Source organism: Sphaerodactylus townsendi, linkage group LG09 (genome assembly GCF_021028975.2).
Source record: "Sphaerodactylus townsendi isolate TG3544 linkage group LG09, MPM_Stown_v2.3, whole genome shotgun sequence".
Taxonomy (NCBI): domain Eukaryota; kingdom Metazoa; phylum Chordata; class Lepidosauria; order Squamata; family Sphaerodactylidae; genus Sphaerodactylus; species Sphaerodactylus townsendi.
Window position 1 is genome coordinate 3,136,478 of NC_059433.1, and position 18,063 is coordinate 3,154,540.

Consider the following 18,063-nt stretch of genomic DNA (forward strand, 5'->3'; position numbering starts at 1 on the left):
GCATTCTCTGGAACCAGCAGAGAAGAGTAGCAGTTAGTCTCTGGAACCAGCAGAGAAGAGTAGCAGTGGAGAAGAGGAGTGAGCCAGAAAGGGCTGAGTGAGCTCTTGTTTTCTTTTAAACAGTGTATTTTTAACAGGGGTTTTCTCTTTTTTTCTGCTTATCCTGGGGCTGCTGATTGGTGGGGGCTGCTGAGAGGTGGGGCTTTTCAAATTTTTAAATCTTTTCAGTTCATCTCTAGAATCAGCAGGTGTTTTACTAAATAAAAACATATTTTAAGGGATAGTAGAAGGTATAGAAACCTTAAGAGGGAGGCACTAATTAAAATCAGTATTTGAATATCTAAACAAAATTAGATATGAAGGCAGGAAGCCAGCAGGGGGGTGGGGGCTTTCCAGTGTTTTGCACTGAGTGTCACATGTATGACTATCTGCCACTAGGACAGAAGTCATGGGTGTGCCCTCGCTGCAATGAGCTCCTGGCACTCAAGGAACGTGTGCGTTCTCTTGAAGCCAAGGTGGCAGACCTGGAGAAGCTGAGAGAAGGAGAGAGGGCGACAGACGAGGCTTTCAGGGACCTAACAGCCAGGTCCCACTCCCAAGGTGACATCTCTTCAGATGTCATGGAGAATGAGAATCTGGGGGACAGAGGGTGCCAGTCTGAGGTGGTGGAAGATGCTCCCTTAGATGGGACCCCTTCCTTAGCTGGTGATTAGATATCCTCTCACACTGAGGATATCCCTCAGGGAGGTGGGTGACTCCTTGTAGTGGGTGATTCGATCATTAGGAATATAGAGAGTTGGGTTTGTGAGAGGCGTGATGACCGTATGGTGACTTGCCTGCCTGGTGCGAAGGTTGCAGATGTCACGCTTTGTCTAGATAGGCTGTTAGACAGTGCTGGGGTGGAATCAGCAGTTGTGGTCCACATTGGCCCCAAGACATTGGAAAATGTAGCCGGGAGGTTCTGGAAGCTAAATTTAGGCTGCTAGGAAACAGGTTAAAGTCCAGGACCCCCAAGGTGGCATTCTCCGAAATGCTACCTGTTCCAGGCGCAGGGCGAGCTAGGCAAGCGGAGATACAGGGTCTCAATGCGTGGATGAGAAGGTGGTGTAAGACAGAGGGTTTCAGCTTTGTCAGGAACTGGGGAACCTTTTGGGACAAGGCAGGCCTGTACAAAAGGGACGGGCTTCATCTTAACCAAAAAGGAACGAGGCTGGTGGCGCTCAACATTAAAAAGGTGGCAGAACAGCTTTTAAACTGATCCTTGGGGGAAAGCCGACAGGAGCTGAGGTGACTTGGGTTCGGAATACAGTGTCCATGGGGATGTAGACAGAGAAGGAGGTTTTTCTAAATCAACCACATACAAGCGAGGAGCATAGCAATGTAATAAGTGATAGTGTCTACAAAAGGCTAGAGGGCAAAACACATAAATCCCAGGTTAGGGACAGAGACAGAGTATACAGGTGTCTCTATGCTAATAGTAGAAGCCTTTGACCTAAAATGGGGGAGCTGGAGTACAGAGTTTTGAAGGAGGACATTGATATAGTGGGCATCACAGAGACATGGTGGAATGAGGAGAACCAGTGGGATGCTGTTATCCCAGGTTACAGGCTCTACAGGAAGGATAGGACAGAGCGTATTGGGGGTGGGGTGGCCCTCTACATCAAAGAGAGCATAGTGTCACATAAAATAGACAATGCAGGGGGAGCTGATTCCTCTACAGAAGCACTGTGGATATCAATACAAGGTGTGAAGGATAGTTTAATATTAGGAATATATTATTGTCCCACTGACCAAAGCACAAAAGAGGATTCTGAGATGGAAAAAGGAATTAGAGAGGCCAACAAAAGCAAAAATGTAGTGTTAATGGGTGATTTTAACTATCCCCATATAAACTGGAAAAATGCATGCTTAGGTCATAGTAAGGAGAGAACATTCCTGGATATGCTAAATGACTGTGGCTTAGAGCAGATGGTTGTAGAACCAACCAGGGGAGAGGTGATCCTAGATCTAATTCTATGTGGGACTCAGGACCTGGTGCGGGAAGTCAGTGTTGTTGAGCCGATAGGGAACAGCGACCACAATTCTGTCAGATTCAGTATCTCTGCATGCGAACAGGTGACAACTGCTAATGTAGTTACATTTGCCTTCAGAAAGGGAAATTTCTCAAAGATGAGGGGGATAGTGCGCTGGAAGCTGAAAGGGAAAATCAAGACAGTCAAAACTGTCCAAGATGCTTGGAGGTTATTTAAAAACACAGTTATAACAGCTCAGCTGGAATGTGTTCCGCAGGTTAGGAAAGGCTGCGCCCAGTCCAAAAGAAAGCAACCATGGTTAACAAGGGAGGTTGAGGAAATTATTAGGGGAAAAAAGATGTCTTTTAGAAAATAAAAGTCCAGCTCGGCTGATGAAGAATACAAGAAAGAACACAAATGGTGGCAAAAGAAAAGCAAGTTAGCTGTAAGGGAGGCAAAAAAGGATTATGAGGAACGTATGGCTGCGAACATCAAGACCAGCAACAAACAGTTCTTCAAGTACATCAAAAGCAGGAAGCCAGCTAGGTAGGCCCATTAGATGACAGAGGAACAAAGGTGTGCTAAACGATGACAGGGAGATTGCACAGAAGCTGAATAAATTCTTTGCATCTGTCTTCACCCAAGAGGAGGTGAGGAAAATTCCTGCACCTGAACCAAGCTTCTTAGGAGGTGAATCGGAGGAACTAGCGAAGATAGTTTATTGGGCACCTTCTACATTTACTATATTACTATATCACTTATTTCAGTAATTTAAATTGTTGGAGCCTATGTAAATTGTTTTCATTGTTTGCTCCTCTTTAGTAGTATATTAGATTTTATGTTGTAAACCGCCCTGAGCCCCTTGGGGATAGGTGTAAGGAATTCCATAGAGCAGAAATAAAAGGCTTTTTTGGTTGAAAGACCGTTTATTCGGACATCTTAGAAAGCTCACGTACACGACGTGACAGGAATGAAGTCTCCCGCCAGAACCACAGGTTATAACCTTCTCCGTCCCATCCCCCTCCCGGTTTCCCCAGTCCCATTCTCATGGGAACGGCATTCTCATCTCTCTCTGTGAGATAAGGCCTCTACCAGAGTAATTGCTGCCGATTCTGGCCCATCGCCCGAGTCCTGGAATCCAGTCAAGGCCAAGCGGCTGTGCTGAGAATCAACACCATTGAAACCTTTACACTCTGCCTCCCCTAAGAAAAACTTCTCCCCCCCTGGTTTGTGCGGGAAGGTACGATGGAAAGCAGAAATAAGAGAGGGGGCGAGCAAGGTTTTTGTCTAAGAAGGCACGGAGTTCCTTCTCTTCGTTGGGGCTCATACGATAGATTCTACCCTTGGGTAGTTGAGCCCCGGGCTGTAATATGATTTTGCAGTCAGTGTCTCTATGGGGGGGCAATTGATCACATTCCTGTTCTTGAAACACTCTGGCTAAGTCCTGGTAAGCTTGTGGAATGCCTGTGGAATCGAAAGTCATTGGGACGTGCACAGCCGAAGAAACCAGGGAGTTTATGTCATTGGGTGGTGGGTTTCCCCCCCAATTCATATGCTCTCCACAGGGGGGATCAGTGAATTCTAGAATCCGTTCTTTCCAAATAATATTTGGTTCATGTAACAATAACCATGGCATGCCCAGGACAATGGAATGTTTGGCCACTGGAGCAAGTATGAAACTAATCTTCTCCCAATGGTCAGCGCAGCGAAGAAGAACAGGTTGCTGTTTTGAATCGAAGCAGACCCCTGGCTCGAGTGAAACTGCCGTCCATTTGTGTGAGCGGTATGGGCTTTGCTAAGAACTTCGGTCTAAACCGAGCTCTTCAGCCACACTTGGGCGCGATTAAGCAATGGGAGCAGCCAGAATCTCACGAGGGCTGAGGCTAGAATACGTGTATGCTTAGGGTTGGCCAGAGCAGCGAACGTAATGCGGCATGCCTTCACTCACCGCATCTGGAGTAGGACCCATATCCATGGGTGCTGATGAGAGGCAAACCGCCACTTCCCCTCCTCGGGATCACCAGCCGGTAACAGCTTTAGGCGAGCCCGTTGGAGGAGGACGGACCTCCGTGGTGGCTTGGCAGAGGGTGTCGCGTGGGGTCGGGCGGTGGACTTCTGTTTTTCGGCAGTTGGCAGCCAGATGGCCTGGTCCCCGCAATAGAGGCACAATCCCAAGCGTCGGCGGCGTTGCTCGAGGTGGATTTCGGTAGAGACGGCTGGGCTTGGCTTGCGAGTGCGCAGAGGTGGTTGTAGTAGCGGGTTTGAGCGTGGGCCCTCGAATTAGTAATCCAAAGCAGAGAGAGCAGCTACTGCGATCCCAATTCGATCCATTCAGCGATAGTCGCAGCGGGATAATGCCGGATGAGAAGCACCGTTTCGAAGTGTGATGTCGATGGCATCAAAGAAGTATTCACATTTCATGCGTTCAGGCCACTCAGGAGGAAGTCAGAGCAACGTCCTTGAATTCTGAGCAAATTGACGAGCGGTTGCCCTGCTGAATAGATTTTATAGTACGGATGGCTTCATTTTTCAGCGTCCGGATCTTGGAAGCGGGCCCGTAAGGCTTGAAGAAATGCAGCCACTGCGGTATCTCATCCATGCAGCTCAAAAAGAGTCACAAACCAGTCAGCAACCACCCCATCCAGGACAGAACCGATGTCCCGTATTTTTTCCGCGTTCAGATCGATATAAGTCATCAAACTCCTCCATATGTGCATGGTTGCAGGATGAAGTAAGGGGAGTTTAGAAGCGGTCCCATCCCGAAGCGGGCGAGGGATGGGGGCCTGTAGTATCCTCTCTCCACGGCCCTTGGAGCCGCTGGGGAGCTGCGGTTCGCCAGGTTGGTGAGCAGGAAGAGCAGGAATCGGTGGAGGCATCGGGGCCTGGCGCCGCTGGCCCTCTTTGTGGAAGCAGGACCTTTGGGAGGCAGGTGCTTGTGATAGCAGGACCTAGAAGCGTCGCCCGATAGGAGGGCAGTGGTGTTGGCGCTTAGGGTAGGTAGGCACCAGCTCGGGTCATCCTGTCCTTTCTTCTTCAGCTCCTGTTCCAAGGCAGCTAATTCCCTCTCCTTGCGAGTCAAAGGCATCTTGATCGCATGCAAGGCGCTTTTCTACGCTCCAGTTTGGCTAGTTAGGTCGTTGAATGGCTGCAGTCAGTTCACTTCGCGTTCGGAAGGCCTTAATGCCTTGGCGTTGATTCAGGTCCATTTTAGAGTGTTCCAGGACCTTATCATGGATCGATAAATCCTGCATATATTGCCGTTGCAACGCGTCTTTCGGTCCAGTTCGAGTTGGATGTCTTTGCTGTTGTTCACGGTCTCTTTGCAGGTTTTCACGCTCTTTTGCAGCTGTTCTCGTTCCTCCTCCCATAGCGCTGGCGTTCACGGGCCATGCCTCTTGGGCATCTCGCGGTCGGGCCACTTCATCGTCCCAGCTTTCTTTGGGCCGGAAATAAATCTGGATAAAGAGTCAGAGCTTTCTTGATTCCTCCTCATCGGAGAGCAGCACCTCGAGTCCACCGGCGGCTCCAGGCGCCTCTTGTGCATCAGCTACCCTTAGTCCGGGATCTGGAGGCCCGATTGGGAACGTACGGAAACTCTCCCAATTATTCGATCGATAAAGTCGGTATCAACTTCGGTCTTGGGGCGGGCGGTGCTATGCCACTGTGGATTCTTGGGAGCATCATCGAAATCTGAGTCAAGGAACCGTTCAATTGATTCCTGGGTTGCCGCATGAAAAAAGTGGTCAGACCCATCTCCTCCGTGACAGGTTGCATCTGAGGTTTGTAATCCACCGCAGCGGGTAGAGGGTGATCCACGAGCGCCGCGATCCATAGACAGCGCTAGCGACTCATGCAACTCCATGATGTTCGCGTCCCTCATCCCAGTAAAGGAAGACTTCCGTGGTTGGCGAGGGCGGAGAGGAAGTCACCAGCGAAGACCCGTTCTCCGCTGGTTCCTCAAATCCAGGAGGGAAGGCTGGAACCCTCTATGGGGCTACCGTGCCTTCCACAGTTTCAGGAATATTCAACCTCTGCATGCCGGAACACCAGAGGTCCACTGATATTTAGAAGGAAGATGAAGATCGATTCCTGTCACAATGTAAGGAATTCCATAGAGCAGAAATAAAAGGCTTTTTTGGTTGAAAGACCGTTTATTCGGACATCTTAGAAAGCTCACGTGCATTACGGCGTGACAGGAATGAAGTCTCCCGCCAGAACCACAGGTTATAACCTTCTCCGTCCCATCCCCCTCCCGGTTTCCCCAGTCCCATTCTCATGGGAACGGCATTCTCATCTCTCTCTGTGAGATAAGGCCTCTACCAGAGTAATTGCTGCCGATTCTGGCCCATCGCCCGAGTCCTGGAATCCAGTCAAGGCCAAGCGGCTGTGCTGAGAATCAACACCATTGAAACCTTTACAATAGGGCGGTATAAAAAACTAATGAATAAATAAATAAATAAAAATAGTGGTAGACAAGGAACAAGTTCTGGCAGTCATTGGTAAACTAAATGCTACCAAATCCCCTGGCCCAGATTGCATTAATCCAAGAGTTCCTAAAGAGCTCAAGCATGAAATTGCTGATGTTCTCACTTTAATATGCAACTTATCTCTGAAATCTGCCCACCCACCCTAGCAGAGGAAGGGAAACGTTAGGGAGGGACGGGGCGGGGTGCCATGCAAGGGAATGGGAGAGAGGGAGGGGTGAGGGGCCCCTTGCCCCTCCCCTCCCTTGCAAGCATTGTGCAATGACACATGTTCGAACCATTCGTTTTCCCTTTTCTTTCTTTTCCACTTCACCAGACTGAGCCACAGCAACGCGTGGCCGGGCCCGCTAGTTAAAAATAAAATGATAACACATGTAGAAAAGCAAGACCTGCTGAGGAAGAGTCAGCATGGCTTTTGCAGAGGCAAGTCCTGCCTTACAAACTTACGAGAGTTCTTTGAGGGTGTAAACAGCCATGTGGATAAGGGGGAACCAGTGGACATTGTCTACTTGGATTTCCAAAAGGCTTTTGACAAAGTTCCTCACCAGAGACCGTTGAGAAAACTCAGCAATGAAGGAATAAGAGGGGAAGTCCTCCTATGGATTAAAAACTGGTTGCAGAATACTAAACAAAGGGAAGTTCTCACAATGGGAAGTTCTCACAATGGAGAGATGTCGGGAGTGGTGTCCCCCAAGGATCCGTTTTGGGACCAGTGCTCTTTAACCTATTCATAAATGACCTGGAAGTAGGGGTGGGTAGCGTGGTGGCCAAGTTTGCAGATGATACCAAATTATGTAGGGTGGTGAGAACCACAAAGGATTGCGAAGAGCTCCAAGCGGACCTTGATAAATTAGGTGAGTGGGCTAAGAAATGGCAAATGCAGTTCAGTGTAGCAAAATGCAGTTCAATGTAGCAAAATGCAAAGTGATGCACATAGGGGCAAAAAATCCAAACATCACCATACACACTACAAGGGTCAGTGCTATCAGTCACAGACCAGGAAAGGGATTTGGGCGTCTTAGTTGATAGTTCCATGGGAATTTCAACTCAATGCATAGCAGCTGTGAAAAAGGCAAACTCTATGCTGGGGATAATTAGGAAAGGAGTTGATAATAAACTGCAAGGATTGTCATGCCCTTATATAAAGCCGTGGTGCGACCACACTTGGAGTACTGTGTTCAGTTCTGGTTGCCACATTTCAAAAAGGATATCGAAGAGATAGAAGAGATAGAAAAAGTGCAGAGAAGGGCAACAAGGATGATTGAGGGATTGGAGCACCTTCCTTATGAGGAGAGGCTGCAGCGTTTGGGACTCTTTAGTTTGGAGAGGAGACGTCTGAGGGGGGATATGATTGAAGTGTACAAAGAAGAAAAACAACAATAAAATCACAATCTCATAATTAAAAGAGACTCAGTTAAATAATCTCAACAAACAGGGGGGAAAAAGTCAGCTTGTTGTTGTACCTGTTTTAACTTAGCAATTTCTTGGGTATTTTCTTGAGTTTTTCTCTTGATTTCTGCAAATTCTTTTACAATTTCTGTTTCACTCTGTTTAGATCATCTTTGGAGTCTTGTACTACTTAATGAAAGTGAGCAGAGATTTCTTTTGTAAAGTCTTAAAGTTGCTTTGCATATTGTTCAAATGCTGCTCCAGTTTTTTTTGGAAGAATATCTTTGGAGACTCGGGCTTCTTCCTCCTCTTGAGGAATCAATAATAAGACCACTGTACTCCAGGATTTTCTTGGGGTTCAGCAGATGGACCTGGCTTGTGTCACCGAAACCTGGGTGCGTGAAGGCGAGACGTTGCCTTAGGCGAGGTCGCGCCACCAGGTTTCGCGTGTCTCCACTGGTCACGAACCCAGGGCCAGGGGGGTGGGGTGTCAATGTTCATCCGTGATTCTATCCCCTTCAGGGCTACCCCAGTCCCAGAGATTTCTGGCATGGAATGTGTTGGTTCTGAGTGGTTGGCCGCGGAGAGGTTGGCTGTTCTTCTGGTGTACCGGTCGCCTAGCGCACCGGGATACAACCTGTCACAGCTGCTGGAGGTGGTGGCGGACTGGGCATTGCGGTTCCCTAGACTTATTGTCTTGGGTGACTTCAATGTCCATGTCGACACCACCTCATGTGCAGCAGCTGTGGACCTAGTGTCAACCATGGCGACGCTAGGCCTCTCCCTAATAAATTCTGGCCCCACTCATGAAGCCGGCCACAGGCTGGATCTGGTCTTTGGGTTGGGGATTGATATGGTCGTATCCTCTGTTGATAGAGGGCCATGGTCCGGCCATTATGCCCTGAAGGTTCGGGTGGACTTGCCACAACACACCTGTCTAGGCGACGGGCTAATTTATGCCCGCCCGCGGAGACTTATGGATCCACTTGGTTTCCTGAATGCTCTGCGGGATCCTGACCCTACTGGCACACTCGATGAGCAGGTGGAGGCCTGGAACTCCTGGCTCTCCGATGCCATCGAGGTTGTTGCTCCCCGGCGTACTCTACGCCCCCGTTCTCGGCGGGCTCCGTGGTATACGGAGGAGCTACGCCATATGAAGCGGGCGCTTAGACGACTAGAGCGAGTTTGGAGGAAATCTCGTGACGGAGCTGCGCGAGCATCTTATAGGACGTTTATGAAAGCCTATGAGATGGCGATGAAGGAGGCGAAGAGAGCATTCTTCTCTTCCTCTCTCGCATCTGCTAGCTCACGCCCAGCACAATTGTTCCTCATAATTTGGTCTTTAACCTCCTTATCAGAAGGTTCCACAAACCATCAATTGGCTATTAGCTGTGAGGCATTCATGAGCTTTTTTGCAGATAAAGTCACGTTGCTCCGCCAGGACCTTCCTCCTACATTGACTACAATGAGTGAACTGGAGGCTCCCTTGCCGTCTTCTGGCCCTTGTTTGGCCCAGTTCTCCCTGCTCTCCGAAGCCACAGTTGACAGGGCCCTGGCTGCTGTTAGACCTACTACTTGTCCTCTGGATCCGTGCCCCTCTTCGCTTATTAAAACCTGCCGGGCGGAGCTACGACCCCATCTGTTGAATATCATCAATAGCTCCCTTGAGCAAGGAGTTTTTCCGGATGGGTTGAAAGAGGCAGTGGTCCGCCCACTCTTAAAAAGACCATCATTAGATCCGGGGGATCTGGCCAATTACCGCCCCGTTTCGAATCTTTCGTTTCTGGGGAAGGTAATTGAGAGAGTGGTGTTGGAGCAGCTACAGGGTTTCCTGGATGACACATCGGCTTTCGACCCCTTCCAGTCCGGCTTCCGTGCTGGGCATGGGACGGAGACGGCTCTTCTCGCCGTCACAGGTACGCTCCGTATGCAGCTTGACCAAGGTGGATCGGCGCTGCTGGTTTTGCTAGATCTTACCGCAGCGTTTGATGTGGTCGACCATGACCTTTTGTCCCACCGCCTGGCCGTTTCCGGGGTGCGGGGCACTGTCCTTCAATGGATTGTCTCTTTTCTCTGGGACCGACGCCAGCAAGTGTGGTGCGGGGATCAAGCCTCCCGGAAGTGCCCACTTCATTGTGGTGTACCCCAGGGGGCACTATTATCCCCGCTATTATTTAACATCTATATGTGACCACTTGCTCAGCTGGTACGGAGCTTTGGGCTGATCTGTCACCAGCATGCTGTTGATGGAGGGGGGAGCGGTCATGGCCCCTGCAGCTCTACAGCATTGTTTGGAGGCGGTTGCTGGTTGGTTGCGACAGAGCAGGCTGAAACTGAATCCATCGAAGACGGAGATCCTTTGGCTTGGCCGCAGGAGAGGGGTGGAGGATTTCCAGCTGCCGGAGTGGGAGGGGGCCATATTAGCGCCGGCCTCCTCCGTTCGCAGTCTGAGGGTTCACCTGGATTCGTCTCTTTCAATGGAGACCCAGGTGGCCCTTGTAACTCGGACTGCATTTTTCCATCTTTGTCAGGCCCGGCGGCCGGCCCCCTTCCTCTCTCAGGTGGACCTAGCCACGGTGATCCATGCAACGGTCACCTCCAGGCTAGATTATTGTAACTTGCTCTACGCGGGCCTTCCCTTGCGTTTGATTCGGAAACTGAAACTGGTCCAGCATGCGGCGGCACGCTTGCTCACAGGGGGCGCCTTCTGTGATCACATCCAACCTGTGTTGCGTCGGCTGCACTGGCTCCCAGTGGAATTCCGAATCATCTTCAAGGTATGGGTTTTGACCTTTAAGGCCTTACGCGGCATGGGACCCTCGTACCTGAGAGACCGCATTACCCCATATGTCCCTACTTGGCCTCTGCGGTCGGCAGAGGCCAATTTGCTGGTGGTTCCTGGCCCCTCAATGATGCGGCTGGCCTCCACACGGGCCAGGACCTTTACAGCCCTGGCCCCGGCCTGGTGGAACACTCTTCCATCTGTCCGGGCCCTGCGGGACCTTGGTGAATTCCGCAGGGCCTGTAAGACTGAGTTGTTCCGCCGGGCCTTTGGAGTGTCCAGTCGCTGAGGTGCGCTCCCCGCCCCCTCTTCTTTGCTTTGCTCCCTGGTTCTCTTGCTCCCTATTTTATAATCTGTCTTTGCATATTTATTACTATTTTTAGGGAGGAGTTTGGTTGCTCCCTTCTTTTTGGAGTGGTTTTTAAAGGAATTGGATTGCTGGACGCCATTTTTATTGTTATTGTTTTGACCGCTGTTTACATGGTGTTAATGGTTTTAACCAATTTTAGTATATATGGTCACTAATTGCGACCCTTGTTATATATTGTACACAGATTATGTCGTGCACCGCCCAGAGCCCCTTGGGGATTGGGCAGTCTATATACATATACATATACATACATACATACATACATACATACATACATACATACATACATATATTAAGTATATATATAAAAGCTGCTTTTTTACTGGCTTTGCTAGACGGTGCCATCACTTGATATAACTTTTCTTTACTCTTAACAATGTTATAATATTTACCATACATCAACACAGCAAAATATCTATAATTACAAAAATATATGATTTCAATACAAGCAATCTTCTCACTAGCAGTATTATAAATGCCAAACTGAATTATAACATTATTTACTATAACAATTAGGTAAGTATGATTATTGAGTTCTTATAAAAATAACTGGAAAACAATTTAAACAGCTTAAACAAGGGATAGTTTAGGCACTTCTGTTGGGAGAACCATACCTGGTGCGTGTGTTTCCCTTGCAAAAGTAGCAGAGCGGCATAGAGGCTAAAGCACAGGGAAGCTTACCTGGGCACACACGCGTGGCTGAGTCACAAAAGAAAGTCAGAGTCGTTTGTAGTTTCTAATCTATTAAAAAGAGTATTTATTAGTGAACTCCATTTTGGATAGAAACGTGGAGAGATAGGTTCACTAACTATCCTATTCTAGCTGGATGGAGACGGATGCGTAGGAGACACATCCTCTCCCTAGGCATGGTGAAAATTAGATGGAGAAGTTCAGAGAAGAAGGCGGAAGCAAGGGAGGAAGTCCCTAAGAGTATCAGTCTACATCAAAGGGATAGAGTCAGCATGATAGAGTAAAGGTGACAAATTCCGAAGTCCCTATCTAGCCACTAGCTCGCTAGTAAAAAACCCCTTTGTAGGATGAGGCAGGAAACAGCGTGAAGTTCCTTTCTTCCAACACAAACAAAGAGTAGTTATTTATAGTTTATATTAAGTAAATTATCTAAATGTGATTATAATGTCAAAATATAATAATATTGACAACAAGCTATTTAAATGATTTAAACTACAAGTGAGGGGGAGAAACATAAGGGAAGGGTAGAACAAAAAGGAAGACACAATAGGTGATTTAAAGTGAGATTGAGTGATTAGTTTATTATTGGATTATTATTGCTATCAGTATTCTTAATGTATCATCAGTATAGACTAAGTTAGTTAATTATTTGATAATTAGTGAAACTTATATAATAGTCCAAAAATCTTTTAACATTATGAGTCCAGACCTTTAAACTCCATATATTTTAAAAGGAAGAGAAAGGGGTGGGGGGAGGTGAAAAATAGCAAGAAGAATAGCAAGACAATAATTTTAGGTAAAAATCTTACAGTCCAAATTTTTTGAAAAAAATGAGGGAAAGGAAAGAAGGTAATACATTTTTGGGCTAGAGTTCAGATGATTTAAAACCAACATTCAACAGTTAGTAGTCTGATATTTAAAAGCAAGGATGTTTTAGGTTCTGTTCAAATAGAACAGAGGAAAAGACTTGCCTGAAGCCATCAACTCGAATTCCATTCGAACGTGAACACCTTCTCTCCAGGAGCTGCTAAGGAGCCTTCCTGGTTTGTAAATTCCAAGGACCAGCATGGAGTTCGCAACAGGGCGAGGTGGAGCCCTTGGTGTGGGAGCGGGATGATTGGCAAGTTTTTTAAATAGAGCTCCCAGCAACAAGCACCCTTTTGAGGAAGGGAATCCACTTCGGCTGTTGGCAGTCTGCTGGGCCCAGTCGCTGCTTCCCTCTTTTATCCCCTCCTGTGAGCAATCCAAAAGTAACATTTTGCTTTATCTGTGCTTGCGCTCTTTACTGGCGAAGGAGTCCTTTGGTCGAATCCCTACTTGCAAATTGCGCGCAGATCCAAGCCTGTTCGTGGTGAAACCGCGTCCTCTTCATCGGAGTTTCTCCCTCCCCACCGCAGTGAGCACACAGCAGACACACCCGGTGGCAGAACTCTTAGCAATCCCCACTACCAGGCGAGCTCACTTTGCCGGTCTCCCCTGCTTGTCTGGCGTGCCTTGATGGGGCGGGACCTTTTCCCACTGCGGAAACGTACATTGTAGGGGTGTGATCAAAAAACCAGCATGTAAAAGTTTAACAATTTAACTGTTCAAATAGTTAATCGTTACCTGTGTAAACCATTAGTGATTCAAAGTTACACGTTTGACTGTTTAACGTTTGCATCCCCTTCTGCTGGCCGATCGCAAAAGCGGAAATGAAACCAAGGAAAGGCTGCGCACACATCTCAGTGCTGATTGGTTGCCCAAATTCCGCGTCACACTCCAGGGCGGGAAACGAGTCAGGGTTTCAACCCTCATCCCTCCCCTCGGATCAGCTCTGAACCGTGTTAATGGGGTCTGTGCCACTTGCAACCAGGTCGGAACGCGGATTAACAGGGAGAACGAGCGCCACAAACGGAATCTGCCACGCAAGCAATGGGAAGGCCTTCTCTCAAACCTGGTTAGTTTGTGTTCTGAAACCTGGCTAAGGCGGTAGTGGGGATTCGACCCTTTATGCTGAGAGAGTAAATATGCAAAGGATTTAATCAGCTGCACTGACATGCTTTGGAGAGAAGATTGCAGCCACCTGTGGGTATGTTTCACTTTTAACTCCTCATGTTGGAGTGAGTAAACTTTCTTGGAAGTAGACCCCTGCTTGCTGAGGTAGTTGTTTTTATTTAGTGCTAGAAATGCAGCATTAAAAATTGGCTGGGTTTCTCTTTTCTAGATTTAATATCCCAACCTATTATAGGGTACAGCAGGAGACAGATATTGGGAGGCTGCCTTCCTGGGCTTCTCAGACTGCTAAAATCCAGTGGTCTTGATGTTGTCAGGAGGGGATCTAGCAGCCTCCCCAAAAAAAAAAATCATATTTGGGTCTCAGAGAGGCTAAGTGGAGGAGAGAAGACTTATGCTATTCCGAGCAACTTTTTGGCATAGATGTTTGAAGCTGTAGGAGATACATAGCAAACAGAGAAGAGTCAAAGTTGCAAATTGGAAACTGTTTAAAATAGCAATGGTGGTAAATAGTGGTGACAGTCAGCATGGTGAAGGGGTTAAGAGTGGTGGACTAATGTGGTAAATTGGATGTGTTTCTCTTCTCCTCCGCATGAAGCCTGCTGGGTGCCCTTGGGCCAGTCACAGTTCTGTTCGAACTCTCTCAGACCCACCTGCTTCACAAAGTGCCTTTTGTGGGGAGGGGAAAGGAAGGTATTTGTGCGCTGCTTCGAGGCTCCTTAAAGATAGAGAAAAGTGCGGTACAAAATCCAGTTCTTCTAAATGTAGAAATTTGGTTTAGGCAATCGTGTTTGCTGCTTATCCTGTATATTCAGTGGTAAACAAAGCTTTCCTTGAGCATGGCTTTATGAGCGGTGCTGAAAATAATTGGGTGGAACGCTAACCCTCTGGTGGACTCTGGGATGCAAAGATTGCAAGAAAGAAAGAAAGAAAGACTTCAGTTCTTCAGGAATGTTCAAAAAGTCAGCTGAGAGTGGCTGTGCAGGAAGGAAGTTCAAACCGAAAGGGAATTGGTGAATGCTTGTCTAGTCTGTGATTGGTCAGGCTGGCAAGCTGGGTGCCTGATTGGTGGAAGGCTAAGCATTCTGAGGCTGTGGGGAGTCAGCTAGAAGCAGTTGGGCCAGAGGAGTTGAAGGGACGGCTTGGAGAGAAATCAGCTAGGGAGCAAGTAGGCAGGAGCTCGAAAGGGCCCTGCTGTCTGAACAGGCACATGCAGGGACAGCAGCTAGAGTCGGGGTGTGTGTGTGTGTGTGTTGTGTTTCTTGTATACTATTTTTTTCATGGTGTATTCTTCTCATGACAGTGACACCAGGACAGAAAATCATAATAGTCTGGTACTCCTTTTCAAGGTCCTTGAATGGAACATGTTTGTGTAACACATTTACTTCTCTTTCGTTGTGTGCAGAATGTTTATGTGAACATCAATCGCATCATGTCTGTTGCCAACCGCTTGGTGGAATCGGGCCACTACGCGTCACAGCAGATCAAGCAGATTGCCAGCCAACTGGAGCAGGAGTGGAAAGCCTTTGCTGCAGCCCTGGATGAACGCAGCACCCTGCTGGATATGTCTGCCATTTTCCACCAGAAAGCAGAGCAGGTCAGTAAGCTTTAGACTGCAGATGACCATGGCGGGAGCTCATTGTGACTTCACTTGCATGTTGGAGTGGCTTCAGAACTTAAGCCTCTCGAGGGAGGCATCAGGGCAGAAGAGACTTCCCATTGGCAATCGTGGCAGGCTGGTCCTTTGGGACGGTCTTAGCAATCGCGCCTTAGGAATCCTCTTCTGGCCCCTTCGACTGCATTCTGTCTTGGTATGTTGGCACGGAAAGTTGTTCTGTCTTGAGAGGAGGGGGCAAGGAACTCTCTGTGGTGACCTGAACTTTTTTTTGGGGGGGTGGGGGGGGGTTCTCCAGCAAACTACCCCCCAACGAAACCTTACACGGGGGTAGATCTAACCCTGCAGTTGTCAGGAATGACACTTGCCTTCCTGGCATCAGTCAGGGAGTCACCGCAGGATGACTGGGTTCACACCTGCAAGATGGAGTTCCGGCTCTGCTGTGTGGAGGTTAATCTATGCTTTTACAATGTAATCCATTCTCTGACATGTTAATGTATCTGTCCTCTGTTGGATCTCTTTTTGTATGCTTGCAAATCACCAACCAACCAAGCCTTTATTGGCATATAGATGATACATGTAGGTTACAAAAACAAATTTAAAACAATCCCCCAATAAAATAATAACAGAGAATCTCTTAACAGCAGAGTGACACAACAAAATTAAAAAGAACAGAGCTATCCTTTAGGGTATAAATTTCTAGTAAAAACTTGGCTGCCAATTCACAAACTACAAGATCAGAATTATTTAGCAAGTATAAAATCTTCTGAGCATCTGATATCCTGTCACAGTTCAAGAGAAGAACATTTGCACAGTTCCCCCTCATTCCCTCATATTTGGTGCAATGGAAGAGGGAGTAGGCTAAAGTTTCCAGTTGATTTGAGTTACAGGAGCAGAATCTCTTTCCCCCCTCTATTTATTTAAATCTACCATATAGCAGCGCTGAGGGCAGAACATTAAACCCAGCCATTGATATGGTTTTCCTAAAACTAGGGCTCAGCATTATGCATGTATAATCTGCTAAGCATCCCTCTTTGAAAGTTATTGAGGACCTCGTGGGTGAAAATGTTTTGGATGCTGCTGCAAATAGGTTTTGAGATTCTGTTTCTAGTAATCTTTTTTTCAAACTATTATAGGCTTCAGCAAGAGACAATACCCAAAGATTCAATAGAAATGCCAGTTTCCTCAATTTTGTTTGTAATTAATGGGAGCCAGTTGGAAAATTTCGATACGGTTATCATTAAATATAAATAGCTTGAAGGGTCTTGTTGAAAATGGATGCGCCACGAGAACCTAAAACTTCTAAACCAAGCTTTTGTTTCCGAAGTTGATTGTCCAGTTTCTAAACACAATGCTGCATAGGGCACACAATTTGGCAGCCCCATGATTTTGTGTAGAAATTTGGAGTGGACTGAATTTAAAGAATCATTTACCGATTTAATCCAAATAGGGACCCCATATAACAGCTGAGACTCTATTTTGGCATTAAAAACTTTTGAAGCAGCCAAGATATACTGGTTTCCCCTGCTATAGAAGAAACACAGGATTGCATTTGAGTTAACTGAGGCCATATTAAGGGCTACTTTCTGTTGGGTAGACCATGATAGATTGTGGCTGAATGTTATCCCGAGATATTTAAATTGCTTTACCTGTGCAATTGGATTATCCTGTATTTTAAACTTGAAAACTTTTAATTTTTTGGCAAACACTAGAACTTTAGATTTTTCAAAATCGCTTTAATTGATTGGTCTCACAGTATATGGCAAAAGCATTCATTAGGTGGGGTAGTCCAATTCTAGAGTTGGACAGTAGAACCACATCATCTGCATATAATAATATTGGAATGTGGGAGAGGCCTAGTCTGGGACTATGATCGTTAACTTCTGAAAGTGCCAATGATAAATCATATAAAAATATGTTGAACAAGAGGGGGGCTAAAATACAGCCCTGTTCAACACCATGTTTAATGGGGATGCTACTTGTGAGAAGCCGCTCTGGTGAAAATTTTTGCTTGGCATGTTGTGTTAGAATATAACTGCCTGATTAAGAATAGCAATCTAGGGTCAAAATTCCAAGAAGTACGCTTTTCCCATAATAAATCTCTCGAAAGTGAATTTCAAGTCAATAAAAGCATCAAAAAGTTCGTTCAAGCCAAGTTTGCATATCTACTCATTAAATGAGACAAAACTAGGGTGTGATCCAAAGTAGATTTGCCTTTGCAAAAATCCACCTGTTCAGGGCCTAAGATCTTAACTTGACAGGTCCACATTTCAAGGTTGGCATGTAAAAATTAAGTGTATAGCTTGCCAATTATTGAGAGCAAGCTAATGGGGTGGAAGTTAGCAGGGTGACTGTGGGTCCCCTTTTTATATATAGGGACCACAATGGCTTTCTGCCACATTTCTGGTAGAATGCCTGAATTATTTATTTGGGTGAACAGAACGGCAAGGAGTTGAGCCCACCAATCTGGGTTTGCCTTGAGAATTTCTGTGGTAACAATATCTGGCCCTGGGGCATTTCTGGATTTTAGGCACCCAATGAAATTGGCTACTTCCTGGTACGTGACTTGTGACTAAGATGGCCATTTGGATAGATTCCTTGGGAGCTCAGTTCTGTCAACTATGCTCTCGTGAAAGAAATTTTTTAAAAAATATGAAAACCAGTTATTTGCTGGAATAACTGACATAGTGGGATTACAGGAACAATATGTTCTATTTACTACAGACCAG

General features: G+C 46.9%; 1 protein-coding gene across 7 annotated transcripts in view; it reads left to right on the plus strand.

The window, feature by feature from the left end:
* Positions 1–18,063, plus strand: part of TRIO (trio Rho guanine nucleotide exchange factor) — a 312,768-nt gene that overhangs the window by 104,380 nt on the left and 190,325 nt on the right. For all 7 annotated transcript variants that reach the window (XR_007245439.1, XM_048507596.1, XM_048507598.1 and 4 more), the window contains exon 7: positions 15,125–15,316. Coding sequence is in view for 6 of the 7 variants with exons in the window: in XM_048507596.1 (XP_048363553.1) it covers positions 15,125–15,316 (192 nt within the window). In the remaining variant the exon portion in view is untranslated. The remainder of the gene's footprint in view (positions 1–15,124; positions 15,317–18,063) is intronic.